Source organism: Clupea harengus, chromosome 12, assembly GCF_900700415.2.
Source record: "Clupea harengus chromosome 12, Ch_v2.0.2, whole genome shotgun sequence".
In the NCBI taxonomy this organism is placed as follows: Eukaryota; Metazoa; Chordata; class Actinopteri; order Clupeiformes; family Clupeidae; genus Clupea; species Clupea harengus.
Genome location: NC_045163.1, coordinates 2,342,223 through 2,360,984, shown reverse-complemented (window position 1 = coordinate 2,360,984; position 18,762 = coordinate 2,342,223). Strand labels below are relative to the sequence as shown.

Genomic DNA, 18,762 nt, shown 5'->3' with positions numbered 1-18,762 from the left:
GGAAAGTGATCCTCCGTCAGAACAGGTAAAGCTGGTTCTGTTCTTTGGAGTTCCGCCACAGCAGAGAGGGAGCCTGTTTGACTCCATGAAAGATGGACGAGGGTCAGGGAAGGTTACATAAAGGTCTGCAATCATCAGATTCCCTTCACGCTGCCATCTGATAACAGGTGTTCAATAACTGCACTCTGATAGCAGGTAGCTATTTGCACTGGTCGTAGACAACACTCTATGGTGTTATTGACCACCATGGCATGGAAATTCTGAAGAAGAAAAAAAGGAAAAAAGAAGAAGAAGAAGAAGAAAAAAAAAACTCCTAGTGAGGAAGTGTACCCTTATTTAACTTCAATGAAAAAAGCATTCCAAGAACACAGCGCTTTTCCAGGTATCTGGTATCCAGGCGGGGGAAATGTATCTGGAGCTTTTAACTCCATTGAAGATGTCATGCTTCAATGATTGACAAAGCTCAGTAGTATTCGGTAAAGCCTCTCGGTGACCTTGCGTCAAACCTAGGGTTAGTAGATATTTAACACCACAACTCCTTATTCTTTTACCATATCTAGTCTAGAGGAAAGGAGGGGAGAATGAAAGAGCAGGTTGTACAGCCAAGTTGCAGCAGGCCTGCAAAAACTACAAAAAGACAGAAAATAAACTACAAAAATGACAGACCTATGAAGCATTTGCAATGACTTTATAAGGACACTGAGCCAGCATGACGGATATTGCTCATTTATTGACTGAATTCAACTGGATGCCCCAAAGCCTCAGCAACATCAAAAGGTCAATATCAAGCATACATGAGTTTTTCAGTGACATCCGCTTTGGAGAAAATCCACCTTGGGGGAAAGAGACGGCACAGATGCACCCAGAGCAAAGCTTCAGAACTGGCCAGGCGGATCAGCTACTGCATAACCAATAAGGGCTTCCAGAATTTGATCATGAAGTAATGGCAATACAGTTCTACCGTGAACTTATCCAGGACAAGGACATTTAAGCTCATCCACAGCAGTACACTACTATTAATTGTCAGTTCGTCATCTATGACAGTTTGATTGCTAGAACCACAAAGTCATAACTTAGATGACTGCAACTGGTGGGGTATTTTCTTAGCAGCTACTTCCATAACTTTGTGTGTTTTTCCACTTCATTCAGTTCACTTCATCACACAGTAGCATCTAAAGCTGTGGTTGCAATATTCCACTGAAACCAAGTAGCACTTCACTTTATAGTGCAGTCTGTTAATGTGATTATATGAAAATATGTTTAATACCAGACTTCTCGTCACCCACATAATTGCCATGGCAACTCATACTTTCAGAAAAGTAACAATTAAAAATATGAGAAATTCTGTATCCTGAAGAAAAAAAAATGGATAACAATTGGCATTAGGAGATAAAAACATGGTAAATAGAACGGGATCTACCAATTTCTCTTCCTCTACAGCCTGATTAATGAGCAATTACAGGAAATCGGTTGCTAGCAGTGCCTTTAAACAAATAAGATATTGATTGGATATGACAAATAAAGTGTTGCCTAGGGGAGGGCCAGTGCCACCTCACACACAAGCACTGTCAGACACTTCCTGCCCAGACTGACTCACTCATGCCATAGTGATGTGCAAGTCCTTCCAGAGAAGTAACTTTTTGGAGCTGTGACCAGGCTAAACTCAGCTGCAAAAACTCCTCAGACAAAAGAGCCACTATTTTGCTGATGTACGAGTGTGACCTCGGAAGCATTTGTGTGAGTAACAAGTGGGTCAGCTACTACAATTTGCACACACCAGGCGGCTAGACCGCAGCTCCAAAGACCAAAAGTAACACTGGCAAATAACGTATTTATAACAAGACCCGCAAAAAGGAGGTCAAAGATACAAAGGACTTTTTGTTTCCATGGGGACAAGAGTAATCTCTATTCTCTCTGTGCACTTTCTACAGTAAATAAACAATGGAGCTGAGAAACACCACAGAGGGCCATCCACTTCCTCCACTCGCCAAGCTGCCAATTCACATGCCAGGCTAGATTAGGCCAACGCCAAGCCAAAAAATCTCCAGTGATCCCAGGCCCCAAAGGACTGATTTATAGAGCATAAAAGGCTCAGCCAACTAGACAGAATATTAAAAAATAAGCCAAATAAGCCAAATACAGACATACAGTCTCATATATCATTCTTTACGTTTGCTGACTAATGTTATACAGAACAAATATTAAATCAATATTCTTAATTCTAATTCATGTTTTTTTTTTTACACTACACGCAAAGGTCATAGACCATCTAAAACACCATCCAAAACTGTCTGCTCCTTTCTAAACGCATCTGTGCACTGGCCTCCACAACTCCAGCTCAACACCTGCCCAGACACAAAAGAGTGAAATGCTTGGCACGTCACTGCTCTAACTCTGTGGTCAGGCATCAATATGGGGGAACGCCCCCCTCCCTCAGTGCCATCCTGTCCATCCTGTCAGCCTTGGCCCCTGCTGCTATGCTCTGGCAGCTCCTTCAGCGCCCCCTCCTCCCACCCCACCCCCTCCAAATGGGTCAATGTGAGCAGTGTCTCATTGCTGAAAAGGTTGAGTGTGCCCATCCTTCAGGCCCCATTCATGCACAAGTCCCAGCCGATCCAGAGCATATTGACAAGAGAAATTCACTAGTTTAAAAGCTCAGAGAAATTTTGTTAGACCATGGAGGGTATAGAATATCTCACTGTGTGTTTGCACACTGCCCTGTGATCAATAAACCTGATTGCAAATCGACTGCTGTTTACCCAGCCTCAGATGCCTCTGGGTGAATCTATGACCGTTCTGACAAATGTCATCCTCATCCTACCATTTTGAAAAAAAGAGTGTTTTTTTCTCTCCTTGTAGTGTTGGGTATCTTTGTGTAAGCAGTGAGAGTAGAACGGTCATGTGGTATCTCTTCGGCCATGTCAAGCTGCTCTGAAACACAATACTGCAGCCACAGCTTTTGGCCTTGATGACAGATGTCTGATGCACTATAAATAATGGGAGTATACTGGGTTTTTGGCTTTGGCAGTAGAAATGAAGTTCTCGACATGACATCATATTCTTAACAGTCACAAAAACAAAGGAATTTCTTTCATTCTACAGAAAGTAAAGATTCAGAAATCATCCATAATTGCCCATACATAAGCAAAGAGTTTTCCAGACTTCAAACGGTAATCCTCCAAACTGACTAAATAGCATGACTGAATGTTAGATGGAGAGTCCCTGTTCTGAGAATGTCCATGACAGCTATTCAAATCAATCCTCTGACATAATGCATATATAAACAAATGTTTTTTCAACCAATACATCAGACAAAGAAATGAATCCCACAAACAGTTGCTATCTTTCCATTCGCAAATAAAAGACCAGAGATTGACAATAAAAGGAAATGGCCGGGGTCATAATTCGTAGTTGGATGCTTTGATATTCAGCCAAAGAACAATATATCTCTTGTCAAATTGCAGAAAAACACTCCAAAAGTCTTCGACCTGGCTGGCTGGATTTAGGGAGTAATAAAACCCAAGGGAGTTGGAGAGAACTGGGCAAGGTCGTCACCATACAACCAACACAAAATGTATGCCCTCACATATAATTACTACTCTCCGGATGGATGCTGAGCTCGCAGCTCACCATAAAGTGACCACACTAAAGGGAAATGAGAGGTCAGCTCTTGTTAAAATGTATATTTAGCCTGTGATTGAGAGCCTTTCAAAACACACCCTTCGTGGATCACATGAGGAGAGCACGGTTGAAAAAGGAAAAAAAAAGACCATAAACAAACAGAGTTGTGGAGAGGTGCAGCCCCAAACAGGACTCCTTCTGGGGAGGCTGCCTTCTGCAGCAGCACAGTCAAAATGGAATGACCGTGTGTGTGTGTGTGTGTGTGTGTGTGTGTGTGTGTGTGTGTGTCTTTCTGTAGCCTAAAATGTAAGGATGAGGTTTAGAGCACCATCACATTAACATCTGCTAGTGCAGGAAGCATAGTGGCCACTCTTAGTCAGAGGTCATCGGAAACAAACACACGCCGCGCTTGACAGACAGCACAAGGAAGACCCTTCATTTAGCCCATCTTATTTATGGTGAGGCCATCCTTACCTTAGCACAAGTCAATGCCATTCGCTTATAGAAGTACACACACACACACACACACACACACACACACACACACACACACACACACACACACACACACACACACACACACACACACACACACACACACACACACACACACACACACACACACACACACACACACACACACACACACACACACACACACACACACACACACACACACACAGGTGACCATGACATGCCACCAACAGACATTCAGAAACCTTCTCCAACCACTATCCTTCAGCTCCCGGCCTTGACATTCTCCATGCCTCATTTGTGCAGGGGGTGCTCAAGACTGTCACCCCCACAAAGCGCACGGAGAAGGATACTGTCTATTCCCAAAGGGGGAAGAAGCCAGGGCACGGAGGCAGCTGAGCTCCTGGTAAAAACAATAGACATGAGGGATCAGTTTACAAGTCATAACAGTTGGTCCTGCCACTCATCTCACCAGGAGACCAAAGTAACTTCAGTCACAAAAATATGGCCTTTCTGCATCTGCACAGTGAGCGAAACGAGGACTTTAAGGGATCTGGGAGTCGGAAGGACTGAGGAGAGCAGCGACATTCCCAAGTTGGCGCCAAAGCAGGATTTTCTCCCTCTAATGCTTCTCTCGGAGACGACCGTGTTTGCACCAGTGCACCTGCACTTTGTCCAAATCTCATTACACCACAGAGGGACGTCCCCACAAAACACCACAAGCAAATTACAGGCCAGAGGTGGCAGGAACAGGCACACTTCCTAGAGACCCCTGCTGCTAATAGCTTTACAGTGAGGGAAAGAAATGAACCATTAACAGATGCAAGCTCTCTGTGGTGTGGAAACTGTAAATAAAAAAAGGGTGAAAAACATTCGCAGAGTTGTTGTGCAATCCTGGGGCCTTGTCACAGGCCTGAACAGCTCAAGAGCCAGGACCTTTTCCGTTAACCAAGGTCTTGTTTCTTGAGGTAAATATGATCCTGGGCATTAAGCTCTGGTGAATACTACTTGCCTGGCTATTTTGGGTGCCATGACAGACCAATGGCCCTCTGTGGGCTGCTCCAGTGCCCTTCCTGCTGATGGGTTTGCGCAGGTGCCAGGGTGACCGAGGTGGGCGCAGACCAACCCTCAGGAGGGCGATCCGGTTTAACTCTGGTGGGGTGGGATCACTTACCAAGCGCTCACCACTCACTGTCCCACTTCCGTCTGGGCCACCATATCTGCCTTGCAGCAGCACTTTACTGTGTGAGTGTAACCTGTCGGCCTCCATTACAACGGTCTCCCCCCCTCCTCTCTCTCCAGCTCGTGGTGTATAAATAAAAGTTAAAAGTTACGCCCAGGGAGAGATCCTGTTTAATGGGCTGTCTAGTTAATAGCCATTGAGAATCCCCTGCTAATTCCCTTGAGGGAGTTGGTTTTGAGCTGCCATAGGCACATCCACGCTTTAAACAATTTATATGATGAGGTTATACTATTCCATTCCTCAAAGGTGTTGGGCAGAAAGACTAGAAGGAAACAGGGTCTACTGGGAAGGCCTTCCCGGTCAGTCTTCACTGGTATAGTGCATGCTGGTAAACTGATGAAAAGAACTGGGTGATATATTTACTGTGAAAGCCCTCCTACATAACGGCAGCAGTTAAGACCTGCTTTGAGAGCCATCCAACACCCAGGTGTCCCCCACCCTTGCATCATTCGCCCTGTACTAACCAGCCTTTAATACAACTCCTAAAACCCATGGCAAGCACTCACTTTCTTAAACTATGGAAACGGGCACTTAACAGAGCTCCCCACTGTTGCCACTGACTATTTTCAGCATGGCACGGATTTCATGGTCTGATTTAGATGGGTGGAAACAAAGCTCTCTTTGGGGTTCCTCTGTGAGTTCATGGCCAGTCCAGACGTTTCCAGCCTGGCCCCCTGACCTTGGCACTTGGCACAGGAGAGACCAAAACCTTCAGTTTGAACAGGGGAATGCCATAGAGCCAAAGCATTCCATCGATTCTCCCTGCCTATCAGGGATGAAACCGTACAAGACAAGCACTGATGCTACATCGCTGCATCGTGCACAGCTCACGAAAGGTGCCTTTTAAGACGGCTACACTCAAACAATGGCGAGCCTTGTCTGATTGCCTTGCCATGCCAGTGGTGTTTCTGTACGCCAGTGTAGTAACTAAAGGACCGCACAGTTCCCACACTATTTTTGTCTCACAGGGTCAGGCCAACTAACCCGTCTAATCCGATAACCCATCCCCACGGAGTAGCATCGCAGAAGAAAATACTGTTTACTAAACATCCAAAAAAATTGAAGTTCATGTAGAACAGGTTCCTAATCTGCAACATACACTACCTTATCAGATTTCAAGGCAAGCTAAATGTTGTGCCCTACTAAACACAGAATGGGTAGTAAAGAAGCAATATGGGTTCTTAAACCACTCAGGAGTTTTTCCATGGCAGACAGTAGCTTTATCTCCCCTAGGCATGTGGTCAGCTAACAATGGTAAAACTTTCAAAATAAAGGCTGCATCAAACTATGAAATATATACGTTAGAAGGGAACATAAAGAATGACATATGAATGCTTCAAATAAAACATCAACGTAATCATCTTATGCAACACAGAGCAAATTACTTATTTGTAAATAAATTAAAAGAAAGACTGATCTCAACAAGTCAGTTGATTGCAGTAAAATGTTGTGAAGACTTTTAAGGAAAAGTTCACGAAAGGGAGGGAAGCCGTGATCAGGCAGAAGCATAAGTTGGGGCACTGCTGAAAAGAAAAGAGGAAGCCCCCTTCTGTCTCGCTGAAAGAGAGGCAGGGGTGCAAGGGGGGATGGGGGAGTTGCCCCGGAGCAGCACAATCAGCAAGGGCATAAGCAGCCGAAAACTGCATCTTAATCAACTCAGGGAACATCAGGTCACAGGAAGACAATTAACAGCGGAGAGAAAGAGCATTTATAAAAGAGGGGTTTGCATTTTAAAGCCCAAATCAATTCCCAGGCAATGGGTGATTGTGCCTCAGAACAGTCACCATCAAGGCTTTTTTCATGCAGAGGTGGTTTGGGGGAAGGGTGTTGGTGGGGTGACATTGGGTGGGGTGGGGGTGGGGGGGGGCAGGGGGTTGTTAGCAAAACACAAGCATGCAGTATTCGTGCTGCAGCATGCAGGCCTGCAAGCGTTCCAAAGGGGGTGGGAGTTTGTTTCTGACCTGTGGCTCCTCACCGGCGCTCGACTACTGGAGAAGTCGCTTTCTTCCCGCTGAATTACAAAATCCTCAAGCTATGGGAGGGAGAGAAAAATGACAAATGACAAATGACATCACTCTCACTCACTCAGGGGTGTGTGTATGAATGCATCTTTGCATGTACACATGCATCCATGTGCAGAACATAGCTGTCTGAATACATCAGTGCATAGAGCTGGAGATATAGGGATCCCCCTTTGAACTAGACATACCGCATAAAGTGAGAGACTGAGCAAGAATTAAGTCAAATAACAAGATATTTTCTGTTCCAAGAAAAGTGTGTAATATTGAATGATTACATTTCTGGTAGCAATAGACAAAAAAAAAAAGGTCGTATATCTTATGTTGAGTGAAAATGTAAGGAAGTCTGGTTTGTGGATGTGGCGGCTGTACACTGATGTGCCTGTGAGTTACGTCCTGTGGTTTTGTGACCGGTCTAGTGAGTATGAGTATGAGTGTGACGGATGATATATTCTTGTGGTAAACTTGAGCATTCTGTGAAAAGTACATGTATACAAGCAGCAATAAGAGCTTCATTGTATAACTGCACTTAAACAGTTATTTACAAAGTTTGGAAAATAACTATAAAAATATAGGCATTTAAAATGTATTATTATTATTATGATTATTTTTATTAGTTGAAGGCTAGAATATGTTTGAAAACAATACTTAATGTGGAGAAAATGCTCCATATAGGCCTACAAGTATCGCCATTCATAACAGGACAAGGGTATACACTAAGTTTCATTAACCCTCTAATCACCATAGCTACAAGCAGTGATCGTCAGGGTCCAACCAGAATGCGTGAACTGCCCGAAGTATCAAGCGGTTGAATGATTTGACCGCTTCAACAGGTGACAGAGGACCTTTTAGATTTTGTAAACCCTGTGTAGCGCAGCGGCAGTCATAATAAGCAGTCAACATTTTGAATGCTAAATACAGAATCAGCTCAAATCACAAACAATGCAACAAGCCCTCATTGGCACACCTATAAAATACCCACTGCTTCAAGTAGCACGGGTTAGCCAACTCCTACCACAACAGAGCATATTCCACCATCACATCACACTGCATACCAAGGCAAGGCTTTGTTGGCATTTCAACAACTGACAGATAACAAAATAAAAAGGGTGAACACAAACGTATAGAACATGAATATATACTGTATATTATTTAGCATGAATATACTATACTTTCACTATGCTAATTATCAGCTGTAAACAAGCGTTTGTCTGGTGTACCTGATAGATATTGATCCATGGAGCTCCCCTTTCCACCACTGAGCCCTTTGATAGTTCAGCCAGAGAGACTCCCTCTATTCAAACTTAATTCAGATCTTGTCTACCAAATAGGCCATCGGGTCCCTAAAGCGCAGAACCTGTGGAATATTCCAGATGATTCAATACTCTTCTGATCTGACTAAACTCCATATTGCAGAACTGGGAAGCAGACATCCTTAGTTTTGATTCTGTCTACTTATTTCTATTTTCCATCCGGATTCGCACCGTGGTAAACATGGCTCACCGCTGCCACAAGACATTTCTACAACAGCATCTGTAATATTCTCTTTTATGATCAGCCAGCCAAGCATCTTGTGTCTACATGCCCGGCTACATAAGCACGTAGAGTGAACTCTCAGCGCTCTAAGCTTCTGTGCCAGATGGCCAGCTCTCCATTCAAATCACTTTCCCTGCTTATTCAGGCTTCCCCACGCAAAATTAAAAGACTTCAAAAGAATGAATACATTAAACAAGTCGAGGGAGCAGGGGACTCCACTCAACTCAACAACTAGTCATACTGGAGGGACAGAGCTTAACAAACCATTGGTGAATATTACTACTCAATTTCTACATTAAACTGACTAACAATGCTTCTGTTCATTAGTGTTCGTGTGAAAAGAGAAGAACTGACAAGCTGTGTTTACAACTCGATTAATTCCGCTGTCCTTTTGCCCCTAGCATTGCAACAGAGATCATTATTCTGCGATAGAGAGACAATATGCCATACACATAAATCTAGGTCAGAAGGGCATCCAAGCATCACAAGTGACTGCCTGTTGTTGGTACAGTACCCCTCAACAACATAATTATATTAAATTAAGCAGAAATTCCTGCACACACACAAATACTCTCTTCCTTACTACCTCTGGTTATAGGTAGCAAAAGCCAAATGAACATGTTTTTAGCTTTTCTAGCACAAAATTCTAATAATTACACATCCTGCCAAATGGCTTTCTCAATGATTCTCATATATCAGGCATCTCTGCATATTTCCTTTTTCTGTAGCACATTATAAACCAGGTCACTGAATATTTAATACCCAGAACTGCAGGAGGTAGCTGTGTGAAGCATTTTGAGACAACCATTCTATCTGGGTCCCTCAAATAAGACTCAAATAAGAATAATAAATAGGATGAAGCCCTCAATACACAATACTGACAGCTTAACCGCAGACAAAACATTATCATGGCAGGCGTCAATTGAAGCCATGCTCAATGGTCAACCTAGATCTGTGGAGCCGAACTCAACACCCCCAACCCACCACGCCTCCCTCTGCCGCACCCCGTGGCAGGTGTCTGGATCCCCCCACGTTCACACGCACATCAGCACTCAGGCGGGGGGTATCAGGGGTTTGGGAGAAGATGACAGGACGCTTTAACTGATGAGCTCCGTGTCGGGGTCGTCCGCTCCTTAACACAGGGACGGAAGCTGTCGGATCTCAGCCTCACTTGACTCCCACAAAACGTGACACCGGAGTCTGACATGTCTCAATTCAGGCCTGTGTGACAGGCCCCCATTGAGGAACACCCCTCTGACAGGGACCCAAGAGGGCAGCGGAAGTCTGCATGTCACGGGTGTCCCGCTGATAATGGATTGCCCCTCTATTTACAATGTTAATGACCTCTGGGCCATGAACGTGAGTATCAGATTAAGGGATCCAGCAAATTCTTTTTCAAATGTATCTCAAGAGATATCCCATTTTAAATAATATATTCCTCTGGCTGACATGTTGATTAAACATAACACAGAACATTAACATCATGGAAAGCAAGACACTTCCATGATCTGTTCTCTTCTAAAACAACTCATCTAAACATCTGGTCCTGTGAGTGATTTGAGGGCTTTTCGAAACATAATGTGATTGGAGTGCCTCGCTCCGGGCAGACACACTGAAATCATCTTGTCTAAGCAGATTTGGCACTTGAACTTTGAACCCAGTTCACGTGTTCACTCTGAGTCAGGAATAAGCAGAAGCAGGGCTGGGAAATGCCAATCATCTATAAAACATGTGATCTCTCTGGGCTGGGCTGGGCTGAACACACTCAGCATTCTGCACTCTCATCTGTGCCGTCACACTTGCCACCATCCAAAAGCCACTTCTGTCAGCTCTGGACTGGTTTAAAGAGGGGACAGGGCAAAATATAGACAGGGGACAGCAGAGGAAAGGGGAGGGGGAGAGAGAGAGAGAGAGAGAGAGAGAAGCAGAAGGGGAGAACCTGGGTGATAACTGAGGACTTATTTTTCCAGTGATCACCTAGCGATACTGTATGCTGTACTGCTTCAAATAAAGAATAAATGACTTTCAAAGGGACTACTGCGGTCATATTCAAATCTATACTCTGTGTGACAGCTCCAGCTATTCCAATCAATACAAATGGGAGTGCAAGTTGGGTGTATCTGTGCCTTCTTTAGTTAGCTGAGGTCAATAAACCAGAGTTGTGTGCTTTCAGGGTGATTGTGCAAGCCTTTCGTCCTACTTTCCCCAATTCCACAGCATTGCCATAGAGCTAAAGCGGGATGAAATTCATTGCCCAAAAAGTGCCTTATATGAGACTCAGAGGCTGCTTTGCAGAGAGAGCACAGTGAGCGGGATTATAGGGGCTTGTCCCGGGACTGAAAGAATCCCTATGTACAAGAATTTAAGTCCAAATCTGGCTTTAGAAACATCCCCAGCCCAAAGGACTTTTCTCACACCAGGCTGCTGGCTGAACGATATCTGGATGCCCCGAATGATATCTGAAAAGATATTTTTCAGACACTTTCCTCGACTGACTAAAATCCTGAGCAACAACTCTCTGAAAAAGTTAAGTAATATGCATTTAGGGAAGCATTCAAATCTGGAATCTTTATTACTTAAGCCTTAAACACAGTGCCATGAATACAGATTTAAGAGCATTATACTAAGAACTATTTGAAATGACCAATGTAGCTATGTGTCTGTCCCAATTCAACATAAGAGGAGGAGATCCACATGTAATGAAATGAAAATATTAGCGTGCACAACGCTGCCTTAAGCCTTTCTTTCATGGTTGCTCATCTGTCCACATCCAACCAGTGAGTGACAAACTCAAGCTCACATTTTCAGACGCTTTTAGAGCTGAAGGACTCTCAGTATCACCAATATTGGTCCTGGGAGAGGAACAACAAAGAAAAAATACATTCATTATTTGAATTCCTGCTGAAAACCTCCGTGTGTAAACGTTTGCTCACGAGCTGGCCAGACAGGCCTGAGGCGGGCGGGCGGGCGAGCTGGGGGCAGGGCAGTATGAATCTTAAGTAGTCACATGTTGTGAAGGGCTTTGTTCACGCCCAATGACAGTGTCCATCTCTCAGACTTTCCTCACTTCCTTTTGGCAGAACATTTATCATTCTCCCAAATGAACAATTGCACTACAACACTGACTAGCACAGGCAGAACAATGGACTACTAAATCAGGGGCCTTCAGCTATCCCCTTGGAAAGGTTGCTAGGATACCTTTGATGCACTAGACAGCTTGTCAATAAGATCATGACTTCCTTAAAACTCAAACAAGAGCAGAGCTCTTCATTTTGGGGGGGAAAAATCTTCAATTTCAGCAAGACTATCACACTTACATAACGTGTTATTGCTTTAGCACGATAGTGTATACATTCCCAGACTGCCTTTCACAACAGGGCAACACAAGGGTGGGTTGCTGAGCAGGTGGATAGTCATGTGTTGTACGCAGGTTGTTTGCTTGCTTGCTTGTGTGTGTGTGTGTATACATATGTGTGTAGTGTAAACAAGGCCAAAGATGGCACAAGATTAGGGGTTTCATGAAGATGCAGCATTTTTAAGTAGCTTTATGAAACCCCTAATCTTGTGCCATAATTTAGTTTTGACCCCCCTATTCTGTAACAGGGGCTTTAATATTTAAGATGTCTCCCTTACATATTCCTTTCAACAGGAAAAAAAATAGTCAAATAAAACATTTGAAGTGGGAACCCCTGGGTGACTTGGCATGGACTTGCTTATGGGGACAGATATGTCCTTTGTGTACAAGCTTGTGCTAGATTTGACACCATTTCCTGGGATTTGTGTCAGATACAGCCCCTCAAAAATCTCCAACTTATATTCATTGTCTTACTTTATAACAGACTTGTATGGCTATCTGTACAGATCCAAGATCTCCACAACAAGAAGTGACCACAGATGGGACCATTTAAGTTAAGAGCAAACTCCACAGTGAGCCTCTAGGTTGGCCCCTATTAAAGCTGCTCATCAGCTGGAGATGCACATGTGGGCTGAAACTTTTGTTCAGAAGACCAATTCTCTTCTTCATGACAGCGGGAAAGGCTGGTGGCAGCGGTTCAAAACAACCAAATGAAGGCCCCCAAGGCAGAAAACAAAAGACAAGGCAGCATCAGCAAACATAACACAACGACCATATGCAAATGAAGGCCTATGCAAATGCAATACGTCTCGCAGTGCAAAAACAGAAGGACCCTTCATACGGGAACGCGGTTAGGCATCCTCAGCGTTAGGCCACATTCAGGACTGACGTAACTGTGGCACGCAACCGTGATGGCCTCATCTTATTTTAAAAAACACACAGGGAACACAATGAGTGTTTATGGTTCTGTTTGTGCACTGTGGATGTCAGCAACAACCACTTACTTGTAAGTCATGGCGTCGACTGGCGAATACTGATTCATGAAAAAGCAATCTCCGGTACACAGTCTATGACAGCTGAGTTTCACTCCCAGGGAGATACGCCAATCTGAGAATTCAGAGAGAAACACAGACATATTACATTCTTCTAGCCAGGGAAATTATTTCACTACCAGAGCACTACCTGAAATGTCCCCCCAGACTCCCTCATCCCATTTGGTAAAACTATGAAAACATGTTTTTTTTTTTGTTTTTAAGCCGGATTCCAAATATGAACACATTTCCGTTACATTCTCTGAACCTAGCTTGAGGCATTTTCTTGTTCACTGGAGATGGCAGATTCATAGGAAGGACAGAAATGGTCTGTTTGCACACAAAAGACATTTCACTAAATGCGAATAACTTGCAGCCATGCCTGAGTTGCTCACAATTAGCCAGGCAAGGAGCACGCTTTGCCAACTTTGTGGGGGATACCATTGCCATGGCAACCAAAGGGCCAACTAGAATAAATTATGAAAGCTGAGAAATCCAACTACCAGCTATTCAAGAGATTTCATACCTTAAACATCTAAATGGTGGAATCAAAAATATACTTTTATTACATATTGAGAAATAATTTTATAGACAATTTTATAGTATATATATATATGCTAAATATTTGAATATTATAAATATCAACTGTACAAAATGTCATCGTGTTCCAGGTTATCCAATGTCACAAAATGTACATCGCATAATATATTATGGTTTTGAACATCCCATTCCTGATCACAGTTCTGTTCACATCATCATTTGAAATGCAGTGCTTGCATTATGGACTCCCCCCTGCCGTACGTCTCTCACTCTAATGCATCAGCAAAATCAGGCTTAAACTAGAAGCTTATCTGTTCATAACAGATTACAACAGTAACATATCATTAGCCTAATAGGGTGTACTACATGTCAACATCGAAGACAAGCTCCCCACAACACACAACACAGTCACAGGGACAGGGACAGACAGAGAATCTCATGCAATCAAGTTCACTTGCACTCTTCTTGAAAACAATTTCCTGTCCTAATGACATGGGGCCTGCAATGTTAAACAATATAGGTCTCCACATTATTCAGCATTCAACCCCAAAAAACCAAGAGGTCTACTGTTCCTGATAGTGTACTTCTAAACCAAGAGGTCTACTGTTCCTGATAGTGTACTTGTAAACCCAGAGGTCTCCTGTTCCTGATAGTGTACTTCTAAACCCAGAGGTCTCTTGTTCCTGATAGTGTACTTCTAAACCCAGGGGCTTTTGGGCCCAGATGGTTGTAGCTCCTACACTGCAGACATAGCAGACCCTCACATGTACCCAGAGGGTGAAACAGAGCTGACTGTACCCCCAGGTGTTACAGACCCTCACATGTACCCAGAGGGTGAAACAGAGCTGACTGTACCCCCAGGTGTTACAGACCCTCCCCCTAAAATAGACAACTGATGGTGGAAGAGCCCATGGAAATGTGCGGCTCCTTTTGCTACCCCCGCCCCCAATCGTCTCAGTCTCAGTCTCACACACAGACACCCTATTTGCCCCCTCTCCCTTTTTGCCTCCCTCCCCCTGACCCTTAGTCTCGGGTGATTCCTCTAGGCTGGCATGCCGTCTGGGGATTCCTGTCTGACTCCAGCTCATTAGTCCTCTCGGGCATCTGCCTCCATACAGTCACAGGCAGAAGAGAGCCGTATGGTAGGAGAGAGATCTACCATCATATGCATTTGGATATTAGCATCTGGGTTTAGTCTAAGGCTCTTGTCACATCCCAATCCACTTTCCAAATATAGGAGTACTTTCCATTGCTGTTTGGAATCCCGTGGCATTTGAGATGACCCCAAAATGAGCAGGACCCATACACATCACAACAAGCTGGTTTTCAATACACATCTGTGTTCCAGCAGTACAGCAGAATGGAATGTCTGGAATATGCAGAAATTCCATGGGTTTCCACAATATGGTCACGGAACCAATTGCCAAGGAGCTGCTAAAATCATGAGTGGAAAAGCTGCCAATCCTCCAAAAAGGAATGGTTCTCGTCTGCTGTAAGTCCAAGTCAAAAACTGATAAGTGCAGAAACCGTGCACTATACTGGAATTTGACCTTGATGCCAATTAGGTCTACAAAAGTACATCAGGAGAAATAAGTCTAACAGAAGATTCCAGCCATCACAGACACTTCAAAACAGATGACTGATTGCTATAAAACCTCACAAACTGCAGAGAAAATGCTGAGTATACACAAAATACCCCAATCTATTAAAATAAACACAGGCCCACAAGATCCTCCACTGATATATTACACCCCCATTACTGTCACTTCATTATACCCAAGAACTGAGTGGGAACTGGTGAAAAGTAGGCTAAAACCTAATGCTCTACTAAGTGTTATCAGATCCTAGGACCTATGCACGCACGCTTGTGTCATCCTACCTGGTGCAGGCTGAACTAACTACAGGAGCTTTCAGACGGGAGAAACCTTTTTCATAGTTCGTAGAACTGGCGACAATCATAGTTCTTAGAACACCACTTTGAGGGACTTTTTAGCTCCTATTTCAGGGTAGGTACTCTCCCAGCACAAGGGGAATCATGAGGGACGTAGTGTTCTGTGATTTGTCCAGACGCAAGTGACATCAGCATACCAATCACCGGCCTGCTTACGTCACTTCAGTATTCCAACTGGTGGTGCAAGTGCACATAGAAAAAAAAGGTATGCAGGTCTCGGGGGAGTTGGTAGTTCCTGTCAATGAGTCCCTAGAACTGTTTGGTCCGAAAGCGACTTGGGTCAGGTCCACCTCTCTAAGGATAATAATGCATCTTTGAGAGCAGCCTCCTTGGTCATCACTCATGACTGTAAACACAAAGGGCAGAACACACACACAGGCACAAGCTACGTGCCTTTGAAGTTGGCAGTCAGTACTTGAGGAGAGACGTTAATGGCTTTGATCTCCTGCAGCCAACACCAAAATGCACTGAAGCCCAAACCTAACTCTATGCATGCCAAGTTCACAAGCAAACGAAAGAGTACCTCTCTGACCAGACCCCACACACACACACACACACACACACACACACACACACACACACACACACACACACACACACAGGTTCAAAAAGACAGAAATTGCTCAACAAATAACAACATACACAATATCTGAGGAGGGAGGACTTCACTGATAGGAATTCCAGTAACTATCCTCAGAAGGCTGCAACCAACATTTGATTCAATATTACATTATGTTACATGCCAGGAAAAACAGACCAAGTCCTACAAATGCAAGCTTAGTATGCTAAATAATAGAATACCAAAGACATGCCTGTCCAAACTAAGCTATATCAAGTGGAAACTGAATGGTTTAGGAACAATTGGTCAATTCCAAACATTTGCATTTGTAAAAAGAGACCCAGAGATGCAGGCTGCCATTAATAAGTTATCAAACTAAAACCTTACCACCACTCAGCAGAATTCAGCTTCAACCTTGCAGTCAGCGGTGCAGAACGAGCCTTATGGTGGGAGCATGTTTTGATCCTTTGATCCTAGAGTCAAGAGGAATGATCAATACAGCCACAATTGCTGTTCAAAAGCCCTGCTGCCTTACATAGACCAAGAACTGTTGAGACAGTGCAGACTAACTAACCTTTCCATTCTGCTCTCCCACAGCTGAGAAGGAGAGGGAGCGGCAGTCTCCTTTCAAATATCCCCACAGATCGATGCCTGGAGAAAACGCTCATGCAAATCAGGGCAAAAATATTCAAAGCCACCAGAAATCACCACAGCAGCACTACGGGCATCACACCAGTCCTCTCCCCTTCTGGAACCCCTCCCCCTTTCATCTCCCCCTCTGCAGGTCTTCTTCTCTCACACTCCCGTCCCCTCTCTACTGTACCAAATAACAATGAATTATTTAAGTCCGTCAGTTTAAAAAAAAAAACACCAGAAGATGAGACTGAGGCAGAGGTGGCTCCTGTCCGTCTCCACACCGCTCGTCTCCCCCCCTCCACTCACCCAGCGAAGGACAGGGACTGGGGCCTGCGAGCTCTCGTCTCATCGCCCGCTCCACACAAAGGAGAAGGATCAGCGTTCGTTCTGCCGCTCAGCAGCACACAGTGCAGACAGCCCAGCTCTCTGCAGCCTCTCCTCTCAGAGACATCAATGCACTCGCTCCCTTACGGAGGAGGAGCAGGGTAAGATGGGGGTTGGGGTATGAACGTGTTTGTGCGTGGTTGTGTCTATTGTTTCTCAGGTCATAGGCTGTGAGGTGGCTCCTTGGCCCTTTTTGACAGCAGGGCTTCATTTGCTGCCTTTGGTCTGCCATAAATCAGAAGCTAACAGGAGCTTGTGCCCCTCCTGAAGCCGGATGGATAATACGGGCCACAAGCACCTCCAGCCTTGGGGGCTCAGCGGTGTGTCAGAAAGGAAGGGAGGTAGGGTAGCCACAAAGGTTTTCGGGTTCAAACGCTTCTTGCAAATGCCATGCAAATCTCCAACTGCTCTGGATCAGAAAGCTAACAGATGTCAAGCCAATGGGCGATCTTGGCAGACGTCAGCATTCCCGCGCAGGTGAGAAGGCAATGGAGGCCGCGAGAGGCCAGAGTGGAAGCACGCTTCAGCTGTGAGGCACTGCCATGACAGAATGTACTCTATGTGCTCTCTCTGTTCAGGGACTGTCATGCAAGAGGAAGGCACATAAAGTACAATGGGGCTGGAAGGGGCTCCAATCCAAAGAGACAAAGACAGATTACACTCATATCCACATCAATCATGCTGATGAAGCACATCGATATGAGATAATTAATTAAAGTTTCCACATTTTTTTTTATTTTCAATTGTAATAAACTTTGTGTTCTGACTTTGAGGCAAGTATATGATTTTTGAATGTTGTTTGTAACCACTTGGATCCAGTTTAAATGAGTAAGCGCCATTTCCCCTGCAAGGCAATCATTCTGGACCAGTGAACCCAGACCATACACCATCCCTCAAAGCTCCAAAGAGTTCTAAAGCACTGCAATTACTTCAGGGTCACTGAGGAAGTTTGGTAGCAAAATGATGTTATGGTTATAAGTCACGCAAAGTGTACAACCACTCAGCAAATACAAATCATGTGTATGGATCAACAGACCTGAAGTACTAAGTAAGATCCAAGAAGGCAAGGCTACTGTTATGATTTTAGTCATTCATTCATTTTGAGACAGTAAAACATAGCCTTATATTGTAAAGACCATGCTGGCTGAAGTTTTACATTTGTCAATTAACATGCAAGTGGTAAACTACAGTTTCAATACTTTGTGAAATTGGGGAAATGTATGGAAATGGCAAAGAATTTTGCATAAGTCTACATAAGTGTTTTGGACAAAGCAGAACCACTTCCAGAAGCAGCTCCATGGTAAGTCCTATGAAGACAATCTGCTAATAGCTTAAACTTAACGGCCAAAGGAAGAACACCATTGAAATGTAAATGTATAACACACACACACACACATCAGTTTGATTGTGTGTG

The 18,762-nt window shown here is 44.2% G+C and overlaps 1 protein-coding gene across 11 annotated transcripts in view; it reads right to left on the bottom strand.

Annotated features, from left to right (window-relative positions):
• The window catches only part of sema4d (sema domain, immunoglobulin domain (Ig), transmembrane domain (TM) and short cytoplasmic domain, (semaphorin) 4D), a 39,959-nt gene that overhangs the window by 15,530 nt on the left and 5,667 nt on the right, over positions 1-18,762 (bottom strand). For 4 of the 11 annotated variants that reach the window (XM_031578120.2, XM_031578119.2, XM_031578126.2 and 1 more), the window contains exon 2: positions 13,252-13,354. The exons of 1 other annotated variant lie outside the window; for it this stretch is intronic. In XM_031578120.2, the coding sequence (XP_031433980.1) occupies positions 13,252-13,289 (38 nt within the window). In that variant the 5' untranslated portion in view covers positions 13,290-13,354. Of the gene's footprint in view, positions 1-7,299; positions 7,371-8,576; positions 9,156-13,251; positions 13,355-16,715; positions 16,980-18,762 lie in introns of those variants that run through there. 6 more of the 11 variants (XM_031578118.1, XM_042709470.1, XM_012840321.2 and 3 more) reach the window with 6 other exon arrangements.